This window comes from Hyaena hyaena, unplaced genomic scaffold (genome assembly GCF_003009895.1).
Source record: "Hyaena hyaena isolate Hyena2069 unplaced genomic scaffold, ASM300989v1 scaffold_1539, whole genome shotgun sequence".
Lineage (NCBI taxonomy): Eukaryota > Metazoa > Chordata > Mammalia > Carnivora > Hyaenidae > Hyaena > Hyaena hyaena.
The window spans coordinates 159,598-181,758 of NW_024082176.1; the positions used below are offsets into that span (position 1 = coordinate 159,598).

At 38.4% G+C, this 22,161-nt stretch overlaps 1 protein-coding gene and 2 non-coding genes across 10 annotated transcripts in view; all 3 read right to left on the reverse strand.

Moving 5' to 3' along the window:
* Nucleotides 1–21,114, reverse strand: part of CCNB1IP1 (cyclin B1 interacting protein 1) — a 28,753-nt gene extending 7,639 nt beyond the window's left edge. The window contains exons 1-4 of one of the 8 annotated variants that reach the window (XM_039224130.1): nucleotides 21,075–21,114; nucleotides 12,100–12,193; nucleotides 4,990–5,068; nucleotides 1,739–2,071 (exon numbers count right to left, since the gene is read on the reverse strand). In XM_039224130.1, the coding sequence (XP_039080061.1) occupies nucleotides 1,739–2,035 (297 nt within the window). In that variant the 5' untranslated portion in view covers nucleotides 2,036–2,071; nucleotides 4,990–5,068; nucleotides 12,100–12,193; nucleotides 21,075–21,114. The other 7 variants (XM_039224127.1, XM_039224129.1, XM_039224126.1 and 4 more) reach the window with 7 other exon arrangements.
* LOC120225961 lies at nucleotides 9,164–9,311 on the reverse strand. The gene has a single exon (XR_005526913.1). It is a non-coding gene; the product is annotated as a small nucleolar RNA SNORA79 (small nucleolar RNA).
* LOC120225962 lies at nucleotides 11,834–11,910 on the reverse strand. The gene has a single exon (XR_005526914.1). It is a non-coding gene; the product is annotated as a small nucleolar RNA SNORD126 (small nucleolar RNA).
* Nucleotides 21,115–22,161: the final 1,047 nt, after the last annotated feature.

Below are 22,161 nucleotides of genomic sequence, written 5' to 3' on the forward strand. Positions count from 1 at the left end.
TTAAGAATGTGAACTTGATAGTAAGGGTGTTCATCACAGTGGTTTTAATAAACTAGAAAAAAATTATGATACATTTCTATTATGTCAAAAAACCCCACAAGACTAATAAAAGATAAACGAAAAAGAAAATATCTTGCAACACCTGAGTTAAGTATATATAGAGAAATCTCAGCATGGCTGGGTGGCTGAGTTAGTTGGGCATCTGACTTTAGCTCAGGTCATGATCTCAGTTTGTGAGTTCAAGCCCCATGTCAGGCTCTTTGCTAATAACAGCTCACAGAGGAAGCCTGCTTCAGGTACTGTGTCTGCCTAGATCTCTACCCCTCCCCCGCTCATGCAATGTCTCTCTCTCTCAAAGATGAATAAACATTAAAAAAAAAAAAAAGAAAGAATTCTTACAATCAATAGGGAAAAAACCTACAGAAACTGAAATAAGCAAACTACAGCAAGTAATTCATACAGAAAAACTACATGAAAAAATACAAGATAATGTTTTCAGCCTTTTAAAAGTCATCTAAGAAATGCATATTTAAACAAGATTCTACTTTATTCACTGGGTATGAAGAACCAAGCACCCTCATACACTTAAGTGACACAAAATGATATGGCCTAACTGGAGGACAATTTTAAAATACCGCAATTTGTGTGGCTTAGTCGGTTAAGCGTCCGACTTTCGCTTAGGTCATGATCTCGCGGTTCGTGGGTTCGAGCCCCGCGTCGGGCTCTGTGCTGACTGCCAGCTCAGAGCCTGGAGCCTGTTTCAGTCTGTGACTCCCTCTCTCTCTGACCCTCCCCTGCTCACGCTGTCTCTCTCTCTCTCCTAGAAATAAATAAAACATTGTAAAAAAAAAACAAAAAACAAAAAACAAAAAACCGCAATTTGCGGGGCACCTGGCTGGTTCAGTTGGTAGAGCACGCAACTCTTGATCTCGGGGTTGTGAGTTTACGTCCCATGTTGAGCAGAGAGATTACTTAAAAATAAAATTTTTTAAAAATTAAACTTCCAAAACTTTGAAATGTATTCATCCACTTTTAGGAATTTAATATTAGCAAATAATTAAATATGTGTATTTGAGAAGAATGCTTATCACATTTTTTATAACTTGGAAATAATTTATGATACAATATAGCTATTAAATTATAAAATGGTGAATTTAAAAATACTAACATCTGTAGTAGTCATAATACACTGTCAATTTTAACTGATATTATCCTACTTTTGGACAAAATATGTATTTATATATATAACATATATTTATGCACAAAAAAGTCCAGTAATACACAAAGAAAAATATCAACAATGATCTCTGAGTTATGGAACTATGGGTGATTTTTTATTTTCTTCCCTTTGTATTTCCAAAAATAAACATATTACTTAAAAAATTTTTTTTAAATGTTTATTTTTGAGAAAGACAGAGACAGAGCATGAGCAGGGGAGGGGCAGAGAGAGGGAGACATAGAATCTGAAGCAGGTTTGAGGCTCCCAGCTGTCAGCACAGAGCTGACACGGGGCTCAAATGAACAAACGAGTAAATCATGACCTTAGCCAAAGTCGGATGCTTAACCGACTGAGCCACCCAGACGCCCCTAAACACATTACTTTTGAAAACAGTATTTATTAAAAAGAAAGTTCTCTACATATTCATAAAAAATAATACAAACACAGTGAAGGAAAAATATTAGAAGCTTCCACATGCCTCAAATCACGCTCTCCAGAAAAACTAGCCTAAGCACTAACCTGATATGTCCAGAAGGCCAGTGCACGGGAGCTAATGTCCAACACAATCTCTGGTCGAAGTCCTGCCAATACCATGGCTTTATACTCCTCTGATGGACTGAGTTCTGTGCGGACGATGTCTAGCTTTCCAGAAAGGGTACTGTTGCAGGCAGGGCAGATAGCTGGTGAACGACTAAACTCACCACTGCCATGCTGATCACAGAAGATGTGAGAGCAGGCAGTGACCCATGCATAACCAGAGAGTTTGAGACGACACTTGCGATAATTACAAAGCAGCATGTCTTCACACAAAGACATAACAGAAAGTGAGGTCTCCAGAGGCTGAAAAGAATCCTAATAAGGGGTAAATGAAAAGGTCAAAGAAGTCAACTTGTGGAAAATGAAACAAATAATAAATAAGCAGAGCATGTTTTCATTTTATTATGATAAAATAATGTATTTTATTGTTTTTGTAACTATCAATATATTACATTGATTTCAGTCACTCAACAATATTAACTGTGTTCCTTTGTGTCAACCTCTAGAAAGCCCATGAAAAAAAAATTTTAAGAAAAAAATTAGACACAAGTGGTCCAAATCTTACTAAAGCCAAAAATAATACGTACATGGAAAATAAAGCTTTTAAACATTTACAAAGTACAAATAAAAGTTAATTACACCCTTAGCCATTCCTCAATACCTAAATAAAAAAGCCAAATTACCTATCCATAGTCTGCCAGAATATTTTAGTATCACTTCTCACAGGGCCGACATAAGTCTAAGCACTGATTTCAAAGTGTTTAAGTTATATTTTTAGGTTTATCATAATACATTGATTTCTCAGATTCTTCACCTGTATTGCCTTAACTAAAAAGCCAGTGGTAATCTGATGGTATTAAATGGAAAATCATTTAATTCGTCCAAGCAAATGACCATTATGAAACCTGAACAGCTATATGAAAGCTGCTTTATCATCAAACAATTCACCTATTAATATAAATACTACTGAAGGCTATACTTGCAATTTTTAAAAAAATGTAAAACTAAAAAAATGCTTTTAAGTTACTCTTCAATATAGCGTCCACTCTCACTGCTGTTTTACTAACCCAAACTGGACAGCAATATTCTGGATACATCAAAATTATATACTGTTATGAAATAATTGTGACACATCCATTATACACCAAGGAAAAATATTCACATCTCTCAACCAACAAATTCTGTCAAGAATGTTGCCTCAGTCACAGGGGTCGAGGAGGACGTTCTGACACCTTTACCTCAAAAGTGCCCGCTGAGGTAGTCTCCAAAAGTAAATGGCACTTTGGAGCAGAGGTTATAAGGCTTATTTTATCTCCAACAAGGCTAACAGGCATAGGGGAAGCAGAAAAGGCTGGGACGTTTTAAGGCTGAGAGCCTCCTCAGGCAAAGCCAGGGGTGCAGCTAATTTCAAATTTTCCCTGACTGGGGTAAATAAAGGGCCAATTTAGTTGTCCAAGTTACCGAGGGCCAAGTTTTTGAGAACTGGACTCACGGAAACGTCACTCTGGAGTTATTGGCCTGCTTTCTGTACTCTATAGAGAAAACAGTAACAACAGTAGTATAAATAAAATAACTAACCCGACGCGCCCACAAAAAGCGCGGGAAAACGCCGTTGCCGCCACAGTTCCACAACTACACTAGCGAAGACTCGCCCTGCGTCTTCACTACGTCTGAGAGCGCGTGCGCGTGCGTGGGGTGCCCCGGAGCCTGCCGGTATGAGCACAGGGCTTCGGCCGCTCAGGATCCTGGGACGGGTCACGCTGTAGTACCCGGATTTGGACATGTGTTCTCTGCGCAGGCGCATACCAGGCGCTGTGAGGGTGCGAATCTCACGGAGTGTGGTCTAGGTTCTCCGCTAGGGAGCCCCATGGATGCGGTCATTGAATGCCCTTCACTGCCCTCAACTGGCAGAAGAGTAACATCCTAGCTATCCTGGGTGTAACAGTTGAGGTCATAGTCTCCCGATTTAAGAGGAAGGAGGAGGCGAGGGGCAGTTGAGAAGCTAACAGGGCCTCTGAGTACACAGGGGTTTGTCCTAGAGCACTTGGGGAGGACCAGCTGGGCAGCACAAACTTGCTAAGTAGGAAAAAGTCCCGGAAATGTGATTCCCGTAACTGGATAGCTATCACCTCCACGTTCTAGATCTGCCATTATAGAAAGATGTGTATATCATCTTTCTAGCTTTTACACATCCTCTATATACATTTAAGAACAGAACTTCTCCTTGGTTTATAATCTGTGCTACAAACATTCATGACAGCGCCTGAAGTGAAGCGAGAGGATCAGGTGTCACAGCTTTTTTGAGGTGATCTGCCTGTGTGCGCTCCTGGACCTACTTTTAACTGTTTAAATATTTATGCCCATTTTACCCTGATTATGTCACCTATCAATTTCTTTTCTGTTCTGTGTAACCTGTGTTTTTCTGCTCAATCTATAGGAGTCGATTGGAATTCATATTAGAAACTAAGCTCAAGAATGCTTGAGGGGTCCTCAGAATACAAGCCTTAAAGCTGTCTTTTGCACCTGTCTACATAACGTGACCCCAGCCACCTGACACCAAAGCACTGTAAAACCCCTTTATGGGTTGTAAATCTCTAATACTAACCCTTTCTTCTTCATACAAAAACCTATCCTAATCACACAACTTTTGGTGAGTTTTCTGTCGACTTGTAACTTGTTCACAGTAATCAGAAAGGGTCATCTTGGCCTTTGCATACATTTCCTAAACTGTCTTCTGAGAGTTTAGAGTGGTAACTTAATTCTAGTGTTACAAATTGGATTCAAACAAAAGTGGATGTCTGTGTAAATTCTAACATCTATTTTGCAGATCTGAGCCTTTTATACATTTTCTGATTTTAACTTTGCCAAATATAGAACAAAAAGGTAGAATCTAATTTAAAGTTAAAAAACACAAAGCATTCAAATTCAACCAGCACTTAACTTTGTGACCTAACTTACCTCTGTACTGCAACATGATCTCTTCCTACTTCATCAAGACCACTGATTCCCCAAACTTTAGTGTTCCCCACACAATTTTCCTTCTAAAATCAGTTTCAAATTTCCAACCCATTTGGCTAAAAGCCTATAGGAATAACATACACATTGTGTGTGTGTGTGTTTTGTTTGTTTTTGGTTTTTTTTGCTAACACATTTTGCCAGACAGAATAAAAGGGGGCAGGAGGCTACAAAGATTTAGTATCCCAGTAATCTGGAACACCAGGAAGTGAACTAACCTGCTTCTTAGTGGCACTGTGTCCTCTTCTGTTATGGCAAACCCTCTATTGCCTTCACTGGCTCTTTTCTAGAGTGCTTCTGAGGATGAGATTACTGAAATCAATCAAGGCTGAGATACAAAGACCCATCCACCAAGAAGAGCTTTTTAAAATACTGGTTTTTATTGTTAAGTATCAAACATACAAAAAATGTGAATGACCATCATGCAGCTTTAATAAACTGAAATCTTTCTCAAATTTGATTCTTTTTAATGAAGTAACATATTACAAATATAACTGAAGTCTGTCCATTTTCCTCCTACCTCTCCAGAGGTAAATAAATATTGGTATTTGATAATACAGATTTTGGTATTTATCATTCTCATGCATGCTAAAGATCAATCTTCATTTGCATGTCCTAAAACCACTAAACCTTATTATAGCACGTATCGCTTTGCCATTTTATTAACTGTTTTTGAGGTGTAGTCAAGTTAATATACATACTTTGTACTAATTCATTTTAATAGCCAAATACTAAAAATTTACAATTTATCCTTTCTTCTAATAGACATTCCTTCCAGGTTTATACAATTAAAAACACTTCAAAAAACTTTCTGTACATGTCTCCTTGAATACTCATGCCAAGAATCCCTATAGAACCTATAGAATCCAGAGGCTGGATTCATGTATAGATGAACTTCAAATAAATTTCACTAGCACCAGCAAAGATGAGAGCACACTGCTTCAGACTCAGCAACATATGCTCAAGTGTCATTTTTTAATCTTGTTTTCATTTTTTGCCCTTATGATGGCAGTAAAATGGCATCTCTATGTTTTAAAGTGCACTTTGATTACTACTGAGATTAAGCATCTTTTCAGGTGACAGACTACTCAGAGATCCTCATGTGTGAATTACTCATTATTTTCCTTTGATCACTTTTAGATTTATATGGAGTCCTTTGTTGATTATATGGCATGCAAACCTAAGTCTGAATTTTAATGTACACAAATATATATCAATCTTTCCTTTCTGTGCTTATGTCTATTCCAATATCATCATATTCCTTGTTTTTCTATAGGTTTAAAGTTTTGCTTTTCATTTATAAATCTTTAATCCACTCTTCCTAATAAAAGGATCTCGATAAATTGTACAATTTGTGCTTACACATCATTTATACTATTTATTTATTTTTAACCATGAGACTCTATTTTTTTTTTTTGGATTATTATATATATTTTTATTTTTTTTTTACAAATAGTTTATTGTCAAATTGGTTTCCATATAACACCCAGTGTTCATCCCCACAAGTGCCCTCCTCCATGCCCATCTCCCTCCTCCCCTGCACATCCATCAGTCCTCAGTTTGTTTCTCAGCATTCAAGAGTCTCTCATGGTTTGCCTCTCTCCCTTTCCCCCACCATTTTCCCCCTTCTTCTCCCCCATGAGCAAATCAGAGAACTCTAGATGCTGGCAAGGATGTGGAGAAACGGGCACCCTCCTACACTGTTGGTGGGAATGCAAACTGGTGCAGCCCCTCTGGAAAACAGTGTGGAGGTTCCTCAGGAAAATAACAATAGAACTCCCCTATGACCCAGCAATAGCACTGCTAGGAAATTTACCCAAGGGATACAGAAATGCTGATGCATAGGAGCACATGTACCCCAATGTTCATTTATACTATTTAATTACAGGTTATCTTCATGTTTCAAAAATATTTTTTTTTAATTTTTTAATGTTTTCTTTATTTCTGAAAGAGAGAAAGATAGCATGAGCAGGGGAGGCTCAGAGAGAGAGGGAGATACAGAATCCGAAGCAGGCTTCAGGCTATGAGCTAGCTGTCAGCACAGAGCCCGATGCAAGGCTCGAACCCATGAACCATGAGATCATGACCTGAGCCGAAGTCAGACATTTAACTGACTGAGCCACCCAGGGGCCCCTCAAAAATGATTTTTTATCATAAAGTTTGATATTGATCTTGTGTAGATATTCTAACTAAGTATCAGCTATACTATTTATATGCCACGTTTCTCTAAAAATTTGAAGACAGTCATTTCCCCTGTTATTGAATCTTAGAATGTTAGTATCATCTACTCTAAAACTAATTTGATACTTATATGCATTTTAATGGAAGAATCTTAATCTTTTTAAAAAAATTTTTAACATTTTTATTTATTATTGAAAGACAGAGAGAGACAGAGCATGAGCATGGGAGAGGCAGACAGAGGGGGAGACACACAATCTGAAGGAGACTCCAGGCTCTGAACTGTCAGCACAGAGCCCAATGTGGAGTCGAACTCAAACTGCAAGATCAAGATCTGAGCTGAAGCCAAACACTTAATCAACTGAGCCACCCAGGAGTCCCTGGAAGAATCTTAACCTAAAAATAGTTTTCAAATTCTAAAAGTCCAATTAAGGCTATAAATAAAATGCTCACCATAAAAGATGTCCTATTAAATATCAGTAAGTTTTTGGGGTGCCTGGGTGGCTCAGTCAGTTAAGCCTTTGACCCACTTCAGCGCAGGTCATGATCTTATGGTTCATGAGTTCAAGCCCTGCATTGGGCTCTCTACCGTCAGCAGAGAGCCCAGTTTGGATCCTCTGTCCCTTTCTCTGCCCCTTCCCAGCTGGTTCTCTCTCTCTCTCAAAATAAATAAACTATTAGATAAATAAGTAAATTACAGGAAGCTCTTATATAATCATTCTTTACATACCTAGGTTGTTTTGGCAGCATTCTTCATTGACTCTTAAAGGATCAAGCATCATAATCAAAGTAATCTCTACATCCAACTTGGGTCCTGAACTCAACACCAAAATCAAGAGCGACATGCCTGAACGATGAGCCAGCCAGGCACCTCAAGTATTAAGAGGTTTAAGTAGACTCGGGGCGCCTCGGTGGTTTAGTCGGTTAAGCGTCCGACTTTCGCTTGGGTCATGATCTCACGGTTCGTGGGTTCGAGCCCCGCGTCCGGCTCTGTGCTGACAGCCAGCTCAGAGCCTGGAGCCTGTTTCAGTCTGTGACTCCCTCTCTCTCTGACCCTCCCCTGCTCACGCTGTCTCTCTCTCTCTCTCTCCTAGAAATAAATAAAACATTAAAAAAAAATTTAAGAGGTTTAAGTAGACTCATTGGTACCCAGGTGTATCTATGTATACAATGTACCTATATATGTGTATTTTTCATCAGAGTCAAAATTCAAGTCCCAATTATTACATGTCAATAAATGTCTTGCCAAAATGCCATTAAAAAGGGTGCCATTTTGGGGCGCCTGCGTGGCTTAGTCGGTTAAGCGTCCGACTTTCGCTTAGGTCATGATCTCGCGGTTCGTGAGTTCGAGCCCCGCGTCGGGCTCTGTGCTGACTGCCAGCTCAGAGCCTGGAGCCCGTTTCAGAGTCTGTGGCTCCATCTCTCTCTGACCCTCCCCTGCTCACGCTGTCTCTCTCTCTCTCCTGGGAATAAATAAAACATTAAAAAATTAAAAAAAAAAAAAAAAAAGGGTGCCATTTTCCAGGAACTTAAAAAAAAAAAAAAATCTAATGGAGGTTTCACTTCACATATTTTTGAGTATCTATTCTAGGCCAAGTGTTACAGATAAGAAAGTTTTCCTGCTTTCATGGAGTTTACAATCTAGCAAAGAATCTACAAATGATAAGAGGAAATATTTTACTATAATTTTCTTGTATTTCTTTTAAAAAAATTTTAATGTTTATTTATTGTTGAGAGAGACAGAGACATAGCATGAGCAGGGGAGGGGCAGAGAGAGAGGGAGATACAGAATCTGAAGCAGGCTCCAGGCTCCTGAGCTGTCAGCAAGGGCTGGATGTAGGGCCTGAACTCATGAACTGCGATATCATGACCTGAGTCGAAGTCAGACGCTTAACTGACTGAGCCACTCAGGCACCCCAAAAAAGACATTTTAATACTAACCTAAAATGTGTAAACAACCACTCAGTAGAAAACTGATCAGTAGAAAACTGATTAAACTTAAAAAGTAAACATGAATGACTTCAGAGTATAACATTTCAGAAACTCTCAATTTACTAGACCGTTTTCTTTCATAGCCCGAGGTCAGTGCTATTCAAATACTACTGCAGCCAAAGGATTCTTGATAAACTATATCCTTATGTTTTATTATTAGTTTTGTTTTATTTTTCAATCACAGGTACATTTTCTTAACTTAGAATCACCACCTGCTTTGTAAATTGTTTGACTCCGCAAAAATCAGAAGACACTAACGGACAGCCAACCCATCCCCATGGTGCCCTGAGTGAAGACAAGTCAGTTTACATTTATGATGGACTAAAATCCCACTACCTAAGGCTCCAAGCAGTGAGAGGAACAGCCATCAAAATTTATCTCTAACCATTTTAATAAATGTTTTAGCAAACATTTATAAAAATAAAGATATCAAGTCACTTCTTTTTTTCAAGTCACTCTTTTTTATTTTTTTTATTTCTGAGAGAGAGACAGCATGAGCAGGGGAGCGTCAGAGAGAGGGAGATACAGAATCTGAAGCAGGATCCAGGCTCTGAGATAGCTGTCAGCACAGAGCCTGACGTGGGGCTCAAACCCACGAACCATGAGATCATGACCTGAGCTGAAGTCAGACGCTTAACCGACTGAGCCACACAGGAGCCCCTCAAGTCATTCTTTTTTTTTAAATTTTTTTATAGTTTATGTATTTTTGAGACAGAGAGACAGAGCATGAGTGGGGGAGGGTCAGAGAGAGAGGGACACAGAATCTGAAACAGGCTCCAGGCTCTGAGCTGTCAGCACAGAGCCTGATGCAGGGCTCGAACCCATGAACCGTGAGATCTGACCTGAGCCGAAGTCGGAAGCTTAACCAACCGAGCCACCCAGGTGCCCCTCAAGTCACTCTTAATAGGAATCACTACATCTAAAATTTTTAAGTCAGTTAAGAGCTAAATGAACCATTAAGTATCATCTGCTCCAACTAAAAGACAAAATGAAAAATAGGATGATAAACAAATCGGTGCCAAAACAAGATCAAACAACTAAAGAAAATGTTATTGGAACAATTACATAGAGACACATACTATAGTCCTTATTACCATACTTTGCCTAATTCTAGAACTAAATTAGGCTTCATGTGCTGGAGATAAAGATGTCAGAAACTGCCAGGTAGTATAGTCTAAGATAAATATGCATATGGACTTTGATGATAAAACAGCTAATACCTAGGGGCACCTGGGTGGCTCAGTCGGTTAAGTGTCCGACTTCGACTCAGGTCATGATGTCAGAGTTTGTGAGTTTGAGCCCCCATCAGGCTCTATGCTGATAACTAGGAGCCTAGAGCCTGCTTCAAGACTCTGTGTCTCCGGCATTCTCTGACCCTCTCCTGCTCGCATTGTCTCTGTCTCAATAATAAATAAACATTAAAAAGAATTTTTTTTAAAGTAGTATCTATCTGATGGGGCGCCTGCATGACTGAGTCGGTTAAGCGTCCAACTTCAGCTCAGATCATGATCTCACGGTTCGTGGGTTCGAGCCCCGCGTTGAGCTCTATGCTGACAGCTCAGAGCCTGGAGCCTGTTTCGGATGCTGTGTCTCCCTCTCTCTCTGACCCTCCTCTGCTCATGAGGTCTCTCTCTCTCAGAAATAAATAAAACATTAAAAAAAATAAGTAGTATCTATCTGAGCAATCACTATATGCTTAAGCAGTGTTCTAAGGCCACAAATTTATTATCTGATCTTCAAAGTGAAGTACGATTCTTTCGTATCTGGCACTATCATTCTCATCTTCTAAGATATTAAGACACTGAGATGTGAAGAAACTTGCCAAGGTTACATAGCTGTTTAAGTGACAAAGGATTGGTTTGAACTCAGTCTGACTCTAGAATCCATGCATATCTATTATACTGTGCTACCTCTCAACAGCTTTGACTTTCTAATCAATTAAATTTGTAGCAACCTAGCAACTGGCCATGAAGCCCCAAAGTTGAAATTTTCAAAGATTCATATGTATGTCAAAGCTTCTCAATTTCAACATAAGCCTTACCACAAAAGAAATATGCTGTCATCATCTGTTGTATATCCAGGACTTATTACACCCAAGAATTCCAAGCTGGGAAAGAAGGCAAACTCAGATCTGCAAAAAAGACACAGCCAAAGCTAAAAACTATTTCAAGTACTAATGTTACTTTCAATTATCTGCATTTCCTGGATTTCTCCCTCAGATGTACCCCATTCTCTGCTGAAGCATGCAGGCACAGATAAAAAGTATAGAAGCCTGTTCCATGTAGGTTCAATTAATACAATGCATGAATAAAATAAAGTAAGAAAACACAGGTTAAAAGGATCACCCTTAGAACCCAGTTCTAGAAACAATAATCCCTAGTATTTGAGTATATCCTTTCAGATAATTTCTGAAGTAAACATAAGTATATGAAAATATTTAAGCATAAAAGGGATTATACACACTGCTCTATAACTTGTTTTTAACTTAATGTATCTTGAATATCCTTCCATTTCAAAAAAGATAAACCTGTATCATAACTTTAAGTGACTATATAGTGTTGAATTTTATGACAAAATTGACTGAACCAACTCTGAAATTCTCTTAATCTTATATATAAATTAATAAAACAGTGATTAGTTAAACTCTGCCAAGTAAAGTGAGTGATAGAATTATACCAGTTATCAGTACTTTTTCTGTAGTGTTTGAATGTTTAAAGATTCTTGACGCTGGTTCTATCTATCTCAAGAAGATATCACAAAAGATCAAAGCACAAGGAAGGGTTGTAGTGTCAGATCTGTAATTCAAAGACTTAAGAATTACCTGGGCCTGGAGGGCTAGATCCCAAGAATTCCAAGAAGCAGAATGCAATTCTAGGTGTTTGCCCTAGCTTTAGTCTGCTCAGAGCATGTGTTTAATCAGGGTGATCAGCTGAAACACGGACTTAACATGCATTTCATCATGGCAAACTATAAGTGACAGATGAAGGGCAAACCACCACAGGCTCCATGTCTCTAACTAGGAGAACACTCTTAAGGTTAGAACTAAGGCTTTTTTTCAAACTGCCGAATTCCAGCCACGAAGGACACTGAGCCCCACAACTTAGTAGATGATTAGAAGAAATCCAAATCAAGTAAAAATACTTTTCTGTTACACTTACCTCTGGTATCAAATGAATCAGCTTCTATCTAGGAACTAGTTGAAATACACAATCTACCAACTATCTGAGCATCATCTTTCCAAATGCATCATCTCTGGAAAATAAAGAATAAACAATAAAGGTTATGATTACAGGACTTGAATGCATCCCAGCCTATTCCCAAGCCATATTCCTATAGCCTCAAGGGAAATTAACCTCAAGGAAAACTTCATTCTTTATATCAATTTCCAACCAGTAATATAAATTGACCCATCTATTTGGAGAATGTCATGAAATGCTCAAACTCAGTACCACATTAGGGCAGGACTTCTTATACAAGCTCAGCTTCCTGTATAAATTTAAAAGTTTGGGTAAAACTGTACAATAAATCTCACCAAACTCTGAAAGGTTATTGTAAATAGTCTCACAATAAGAGAACAGTATGCAAAAGGAAGGAGGCATGTGCTGGCTGCAACCACCGCTTTGTAGCTATGGGAACAAATTCAGCGAGATGGAGTATAAATGTCATGGGTTACTGCCAACCTTTCCAAGTCCACAGGGTGTGTAACTACAGAAAATACTTGCAACCAGTCGTTAGATTCACAAAATCCTTTAAGAAAAAAAAAAAAAGAAAGAAAGAAAAAAGGGGCACTTGAGTGGCTCCGTTGGTTAAGTGTCCAACTTCAGCTCAGGTCATGATCTTACGGTTTGTGAGTTCAAGCCCCATGTCAGGCTCTGTGCTGACAGCTCGAAGCCTAGAGCTTGCTTTGGATTCTGTTTCCCTCTTTCTCTGCCCTTCCCCTGCTCATGCTCTCTCTCATTTTTTCTCTCTGAAAAATAAACAACAACAAAAAATTTTTAATTAAAAAAGAAGAGACACCAGGGTGGCTCGGTCGGTTAAGCATCCAACTTCAGCTCAGGTCACCTCACTGTGTGAGTTCAAGCCCAACATCAGGCTCTGTGCTGTCAGTTCAGAGCCTAGAGCCTGCTTTGGATTCTGTGTCTCCCTCTCTGTACTTCCCCTGCTTACATTGTTTCTGTCTCTCAAAAAAGAAATAAATGTTAAAAACATTACAAAAAGAAAGAAAAAAGAAGGAAGGAACCAGTAACTCATAAGATAAATAAAGTAATCTTGGGCCAGTGGCTGACTCAGTAAAACATTCAACTTGATCTCAAAGTTTGAGTTCAAGCCCCATAAAAAAAAAAAAAAAAAAAGGTAATCCAAAATAGTTAACTTTTTTCCAAAGCATGTTTCAATTTAATTTCAGACAATACTGATTTTGTTTACTTTTTGTAAAAATTTATCACAATAAACTAAAGAAAACTTTTCCTGACATAGCAAAATTGAATTAGCATCATGTAGAGCCCAAGGTGACCACAAGATGGCAATATAAGAAAAAGCATAATTTCCTTTTCCTAGGATTCAGTATAATCTAACCTTGAGGTGAAACAGCCTAGACACAAAGTTCATCACTTCAGGCAACCTTCAGACTATTCCCTATTCACCAAATTATTAACTAGGAAGTTTCTTGTTTTATATTTAATGATTTTTTAAAAGTTACTAACTAAAAATAATATATTTTTATGTTCCTTTTCATACAGCAATATGAAGACTTAAAAATCCATAACCTCAGATACAATCTAGTTAGAAAGACAAGACTGATGAATATTAATGTCCATGGGAAGTACCAAAAAGTGGTACAGCAAGCAATGTTAAGAATAAGAACCATTGGTCACACAAGTCTTCATGAAGAAAAAAAGATCTTGAATGAGCCTTAAAATTGCACTTAAGATAATACCATATTCTTTATTTGAAAGTTGCTAAGAGAGATCTTAAAAGATCTCCTCACAGGTGCCTGGGTGACTCAGCTAAACATCCAACTCTTGATTTTGGCTCAGGTCATGATCTCACTTTTTGAGTTCAAGCCTAGCGTTGGGCTCTGCACTGACAGTGCACGGCCTTATTTGAGAGTTTCCTTTTCTCTATCCCTCCTGCACTAGCACTCTCTCTGCCTCTCTCAAAATAAACTTTAAAAAAAAGTTAAGTAAAGGGGTCCCTGGGTAGCTTAGTTGGTTAAGCATCTGACTTCAGCTCAGATCATGATACCACAGTTCGTGGGTTCAAACCCCACATCGGGCTCTCTGTTGACAGCTCACATCCTGGAGCCTGCTTCATATTCTCTGTCTCCCTCTCTCTGCCTCTCCAGTGCTCATGCTCTGTCTCTCTCAAAAATAAAATAAACATAAAAAAAAATAAATAAAAATTCTCATCAAGAAAAAAAAATTAAACTATCCAATAAGTAACACCACATACAGCCATTAAATTTTAAATTAAATTCCTCAGTCACATTTTAGTTGCTCAATAGCCACGTGTGGCTAACGGCTACCATGCCGAACAATACAAATATAGAAAGTTCTGTTGGATAGCAGTGCCTTAAAGGATGGGTTTAACTAAAATAAGCTGACAGAAACGGAAGTAGTAGCTACCATTCTTAAAAATACCTATTATCTGGAGGCAGCTGGTGGCTAAGTAGGTTAAGCATCCAACTCTTGATTTTGGCTCAGGGCATGATCTCACAGTTCCTGGGTTCAACCCCCTTGTTAGGCTCCACACTTAGTGCGAAGTGTGCTTGGGATTATCACTCTCTGCCCCTCCCCATCCCCTCTTGTGCACACACGGGCATATGCTTTCTCAAAATAAACTTTTTTTCATGTTTATTAATTTATTTTGAGACAGAGAGAGAGAGAGAGCGAGCACACATGCGCAGGAGTGGGGGAGGGATAGAGACGGAGAGGGGAGAATCCCAAGCAAGCTCCTCATTGTCAGCACAGAGCCCAGCACTAGGCTCGATCCCAAGAACCATGAGATCATGACCTGAGCCGAAATCAAGAGTCAGATGCTTAACTGACTGAGCAACCCAGGCACCCCACAAAATAAGCTTAAAAAATTCCTATTCTGTCAGAAACTTTAAAAATCATTTCACTCAAATTTTATAATCCCATATTTATAGTTAAATTTGAGGCTTAGAGAAATTAAATTAGCTAGCTATTAAGAGCTATGATTTAGGGACACCTGGGTGGCTGTCAGTTAAGCCTCCAGACATTTGATTTCAGCTCAGGTGATGATCTGAGAATCCTGAGATGGAGCCCCATGTCAGGCTCTGCAAGATGGGGTGGAGCCTGCTTGGGATTCTCTGACCCTCACTCCCCCCACCCCAAAATAAGTAAACATTTTTTTTTAAAGAGCTAAGATTTAAATTCAGTTCTGTCCACTTCACCATGCTACTTCCTGTATGAAATAGGAAGCAGAGTTACAGAAGATGGTTGGTTTTAGCATATAATGAGAATGACATACTGGCTCAGTAGGTCAGAAAGAAACTGAGGCGTTTTAAGTACCTAAGAGATATAATCAGTGTTATTTTACTCCTGTCTGATAGTTGAATAATACTTTAATTATTTAAGGTGTTTTCAGATAAGCAGCATATTAGATTAACTAAGGGAACATAGGTATAAGGTTTCTTTCTACAGTTTTACCAATGACATTCTACCATATGAACTATGGTAGTAAATAGTAAATATTTCATATTTACTAAGCATTTTGGGAAATCAAGTAAATATTTTATAAATATCCCATGAACTATCAATGACCCCCTCATTTTGTCCCCTTAGAAGTAAATGTTTCTAAGTACTGGTGTTCATGGCCAGAACATACATTTTATGTATCTGAACAGATAGCTTCATGAAAACCTGATATAAATTACAAATTGATCATACCAAATCATCTGATGCTTCCGTTTTAAGATGACAATTGCCACTCAGTATTACTCAGTTCCATGCCAATTACTCAATGCTCACTGTGTGTCTAGGATTATGGGATACAACAATAACTTAAAAACCCTAGCTTTCTGAGATAGAAAAGACATATACATGGGACACAGAGAACACTTTAAGGCATATCTTAGAGTTCAAGTACTTGCTTTACGGTCCCATCAGCCTTTAACCATTCCTACTGATAATGTCCAAATCTAAGCCCACTTGATTATCAGGGCATCTACAGCAGATGTTACAGAGGCTTTCACAGTGCCACTTTTGGGCTGGCACATAGGATTTTGAAGACCCAGGCCTTCTTTCATCCATGGACTCCATTTTCAACCTGAAGAAAAGGAAAATACAAAATTCTATATAGGAATTAAATGCTAAACTGTCACTTGGCTAGTTTTCTTTTAGAGATAGCTCTATAAAGCACTGCTATCAGAAAAGATTCCAAGTTTTGTTTCTCACTCACTGTAAGGTATTTTACCAAAATGCCAATTGTTTTAGCCTCAGCTCAGGTAGAATCCACTCAGAGCATATATAAAATAAAAGTGAGGAGCTGAGAAACAGACTAACCATGCAGCTCATACCAAGAGACACTATTTTCACCTGGGTCACAAATGAAAATATAATACCTGAGGGCTTTGGATCACAACAGCAGGAAATAACTTGAAATCAGAATATAAGAGGCAGTAAATCTTCTCTGTTAACTTGATATTTTATCTACTTCATAATACTTTATCTCCAAGTTTATAAATCCCTTTCTATATAATATTTCCTCATTTCACAAATACTAGGTCATCTCCACCTTATAGGTCTGCAAGCACGGTTTGGAGACTAAATGGCAGGTACCTTAATGGTTAACATAATGGATTTTGAAGTCAGACAAAACTGGACTTGGAGCTTGACTCCCCCACCTATTTGCAACTTCTCTAAGCCTCAGTTTCCCTTTCTGTGAAATGAGAACAAATACCACACACCTGTTGGTTGGGTAACCAACCCAAGTTGCACAGTAGCTGACATGAAGCTCAATTGTTTAACATGTTGTTTCTATTATCAGGTGTCCAAGCTCAACCAGCTAATGAGTAGGAATGGGGATATTCTCCCTAAAAATTCCACTTTTCATAATAATCGTGAAGCCTGGAAAGTCACCCACATCACTAATAAGGCTGCTTCCAAATCCAAGACTCTCCTAACTGGAAAACTACACGTTTCACAAGACGTGACCTTAGCGTTTTAAGACTTGGGGGGGGAAAAAAAAGCTCCGGGGGAATTCCCAGAAGCTTTTGTTTTGCATATTTTCATCCCCCAAAAACATTTCTGTCTTCCCTAACTTAATGGTAAAACATGAGTTTATTCACTCATACCACTATTTCAGGAAGATATCCAGTATGCATTTTGCTAACTAAACACTGAAAACATGCTCCTTCTGCCCTCATGAAAACAAAACCACGTGGTTTCTCTGGCTCTTGCTGCCATTCCTTCTCAAAGTTAAATATGTGTTCGCAGCAAAATAAACCATTCCTTACTTTAACTGAAGTGGGCAAAGATCCATTCACATTAAAGCCATCAGTGTGGTTTTGTTTTTGACAGAAAATCCTTTATTGCTCAATCAAGACATTAATGGTGTTGGCTGGTTTCTGGTTCTCACTCTGTACAAAATAAATATAAGTGGGGCGCCTGGGTGGCTTAGTCGGTTAAGCGTCCGACTTTCACTTAGGTCGTTATCTCGCGGTTAGTGGGTTCGAGCCCCGCGTCGGGCTCTGTGCTGACTGCCAGCTCAGAGCCTGGAGCCTGTTTCAGAGTCTGTGACTCCCTCTCTCTCTGACCCTCCCCTGCTCACGCTGTCTCTCTCTCTCTCCTAGAAATAAATAAAAATATTTTTAAAAAATAAATAAATAAATATAAGTAACAGGAAGCACTGCATGTTTAGAGTCCTTATAAACAATGTATCAAAACCCAGCTGAACTGTGGCATATGACAACTGACATATACAAGGTTATTCGTTTTGGGGGAAACAATAGGACTGTAAACTACCTAAATGTTGACCAATAAAGGTTAAATAAATTATGGTATGCACATACATTAGATTAGTATGTAACTAACGTCATAAAGAATGTGGATATTCTTTATTCGTTTGGAAATCTGAAGTGGGAAAGAGAGTATGTAAGAGGGGAGGGTAAAATACATCTATCTGCCTAAACTTACAAAAAATATCTCAGAAAGGATATACAAATAAATGCTGTTATTGGGGAGAGGAATTAGGTGGCATAGGAGACTTCATGATATACTTTGATCCTTTTAATTGAACCATGTGACTATATTACTTTCCAAAAAATAACAGTAACTTAACAATAAAGCTTGAGAATTATAAGTATTATGAGATGTCTACAACATTCTATTACTACATTCCATCCACTAGTTTATTTCTTTCATACTTCTGCCTGTAAGAATGAACACATACATTATATTCAAACTAATGTATATCAAGGAGAAAATAATGGGAATCTATTTACACTCAAGGTAACTAGGCAAAACTTTTTATAAGAAAAAAGATATACAAAATAATTTTTTTGCTTACTTCTAGAAGGTGTCCAACATTTATTATAATGCCGGGCCTTTGTATATTTTGATTTTCAAAAGCAGGGCCTCATAGTGGTCCACTGAACTACCCAAGGTCACTGGAGGAGCAAACTTTAGTGCTAGAATTTGATTTGGGCTTTTCCTGAGCTAAGGCCCCTGACTTTTTCTTTAGTAGGTCTTAGGCTTTTTAGGGCACCCTCACTACAGTGGCGACATTAAAATTGGGAGCTCCTCTGAGGGCTCATTAAAATCACCTAACTTCAGAGCTTGCTGCCTAGGCTCACTAAGAAAGCCATAATGCTCTGAGCAAAGACCAGGGCAAAGACAACATTTGCTACAGTTCCCACAAACCCAGTGAGGACCTGGGCCCTACAGACACGAGAGAATTAAAATGTACTAGTCTGAACCTCCTCCCAAGGTCTACCCTCTCACCCAGGGAGATCTAAGTCAAAACAGCATCGGGATAATAACAGTACCTTTCCCTCCAAACAAAATGAATCCAGGTATTTTTCAGGAACACAGGCACTCTGTACATGAAGCAAAGTCCATTGTTTCTGGGTCACCAGGTCTCAGGGAGGGCAGACCCAGCACTGCAGAGGCCCACGTGGACATAAGCCAGGCAGAGCATTTCACTGCCCTCCCCCAATCTCCACACAGCCAAAATTAATTGCCTGTGACTCACACACTCTAATATTTGTTTGGGGGGGGGGGGGAAAGGCCTGCTATCAGGATATAGGGCTGTAATGGAAGAGAAATTCAGAACAATTAGGGAGCAAAATTAAGTGCATACTCACCAGCCCACCACCAAAAGGGAGAGACTAAGTGGAGAGACAGGAAGTGGCTTTGAGAAGTGGCCTGAAAGCCTGATTGGCTAATGAGTTAAAAGCAAATTCCCTCCTCCTTTACCTTAAAAGGTGCAGAAATGATACAACCCCTCCCTCACCTTTTTGTCTGTTTTTAGAACAGTGATGCTATATGCACTATTTTTAGAATGACCTTTTTAAACCAAGTTTCCTTTTGAGTTCAAGTACTTAACGCAAGCAAACATAGGCTAATTTAATCTATTTACACACATTCTCTTTAGATGGCCCTACTGTAAACAATTTTGTTCCTTTAGGATAATTTCCTAACCTTTGAGGATCTCAATAAGGTTAATTTATGCAAAATAACAGGTTTCATTACAAACAATCTAGATCCATTCAAATTAGAATTTACCTTCAGGGTAATATTCCAGTTAAGCTGTGTGCGTAAAAGATAGGTGTGGTTAGGAGTTTATGCTTTGAAGTAAAATGTAGTATAAACAAACCTTATTAAACTAACCCGTGTCTTTGTAGCCATTTCTTCACCAGTTTCTACTACTAGTTCAAAGCCCTCTGTCTTTTGTCAATTCTTCACAAATTTATTGTGTCTTTGTCTAAATGTATAAAAGCTTCCTGTTCTGGTCACTTCAAGTCTTCATTCTCCTGTGAAGGTGCCCACTTACATGTAAGAATTCAATATAATTTGTATGTTTTTCTCCTGTTATTCTGTCTTTGTCAGTTCAATTTTCAGATCCTGCCAGGGACTCTAAGAAGGTTAAGGAAAACTTTTTCCTCTCTTAGCGTAGCAAATGAAAATCTCTATTTCAAGGTGCCGCACAAGGATATTCTAGGACATTTCACATAAATTGTGATAGTTTCCAAGATACTTTCTAGCTGCACAATCTGGAATAAATTTCTTAAACTCTCTGCGACTTAATTTTCTCATCTGTACCATGGAGATAGTAATAGCTACCTCCCTAACATAAATACAAATATATGAAAAAGTCTAACAAAATGACCGGTCGTAGTACATGCTCAATTTATGTTCTCCTTCCTTCTTTGCTCATTCCTCATTCTTATATACAGAGGAAGTGAAAAAGTAAATAACTGCTTGCATGACTTTACTTATAAACTTCTATTTGTCTACACAGCATACAATTCTTTCTAGATATAAGAAGTCAATGGAATTTAGTTTTTGCTCCTAAATTCTGTGATTACAGACCTACACTCACGCATAATTCCCTGATTCTGAAAGTAACAAGATTACTTTGCAGATTTTCTTCTCCAATAAATGATACGAGCGGATCATTTTGGAACCTTAGAAAGATGAGTATAGGGCTCTCGGAAATCACTGTGGGGAAAAACAAGCTACTTTAGTAAAGTGCTTTGGAATACCAAGATGACATATAAAGGCAGAGATGCACTGACCCTATGTGTTTCAAGGGTGGATAGGAAAGGCTGCCCAGTCTTTCAAGTGGATTCCTGGAGAAGGGAATGCCCCTCCCCCCAGCCCTATTTTTGGATAATTCCCGGGAGAGAGAGGTTGTTGTCCTTAATAAGACACTGGGAAACAGCAGTCTCCCTACCCTCCACACACACTCTAAATTTGTGGAAGAATTCATGTCAGTTACATATCTATAGTTACCAAATGATATAAAGATTATACAGTATCACAGATTTAGCCCATTATCCCCAATTCTTGATGTTACCATTATAAACAAAAGCAAAAGAAAGCAAATAAATTTCTCCCCAAATCACCCTTTTTCAGAAACCTCCTTTCTTAGGCCCCTCTCTAGTCACCTCTGTGGCAGCTACTCTGCTCATCTCTCTTGCTCCACTTAATACTTCTCTTCATCTCTTCCCCACTTCCATTCTTCCACAGAACACATCTTACATAAAGTCCTTGAGACCTTGAGACACTCCGGGTCCCTTTGCCTTAATCACAATCCTTCACCAGGTTTTTCAGCTGGTTCCTTCCTTCCTCTCTGGACTTGTAATTCCTTCCCGTTCCCATCTTACCCCATCAGTAGCCATGCTGTTACCTTTTCTCTTTCTTCCCCGTCGGTCAGGCTCTGCAGGTCTTCTGAAAATCTGCTACTATTTCATTTCCCAAAAATTGAACAAATTTATGATGCCACACCAATATGAATATTGCTGCTATGCCCACGGAAGGCACACAAAAAATATCTTAACGATTATAAGTCCAAGCAATAAACTCACACTTACATTCTGCAAATACGACTGTTAAAATTTTTTATCCTTCTTTTCCCCCTTTCTTTTCCTCATCCTCTCTCTTCCTCTCCATTTTTCTTCTGCTCCTGCTATTTCTCCCTATATATTGTATATATCCTGGGATTTCAGAAATTTTTTTAGATACTACTTCTATACCTTCTCAGAACCCAAATAAAGAAAATAAAATCATACTTATTTCTAGATGGTTTCAGCCATTTGAGGTTTGCATGATCTTATGTATGAACTAAATGATTCTTATCCAGGCATGGGAACTAGTTACTCAGCCCAATGGGATACAAACCTAAACTAGTCATTAGGAAGAGTCCTTTTCTACTTTAAAGACCTATCTGTTTAATCTTGGGCATCCTAAATCCATTTTTCACACACTTTACTTTTTGAAATATGTAGACTTTCTGAGAAATTATGTATCTTTTATGTCTAGCTTGATTAATCAATTTTCCTGTCATTATGACATGTTAAAAAATGTAAATAAATCTTAGGAATATCACATTATAATCAGTAATACTATCTAAAATGTTCACTTTCCAGGATATGAAGTCTTGATTGGCAGTTGGTTCTTCTCTCTAGTTACAGTTATTTTGACAAATTCATCCTTTTTTTCATCATTTTTTCCTTAATGTATCTTCAGTGTAGT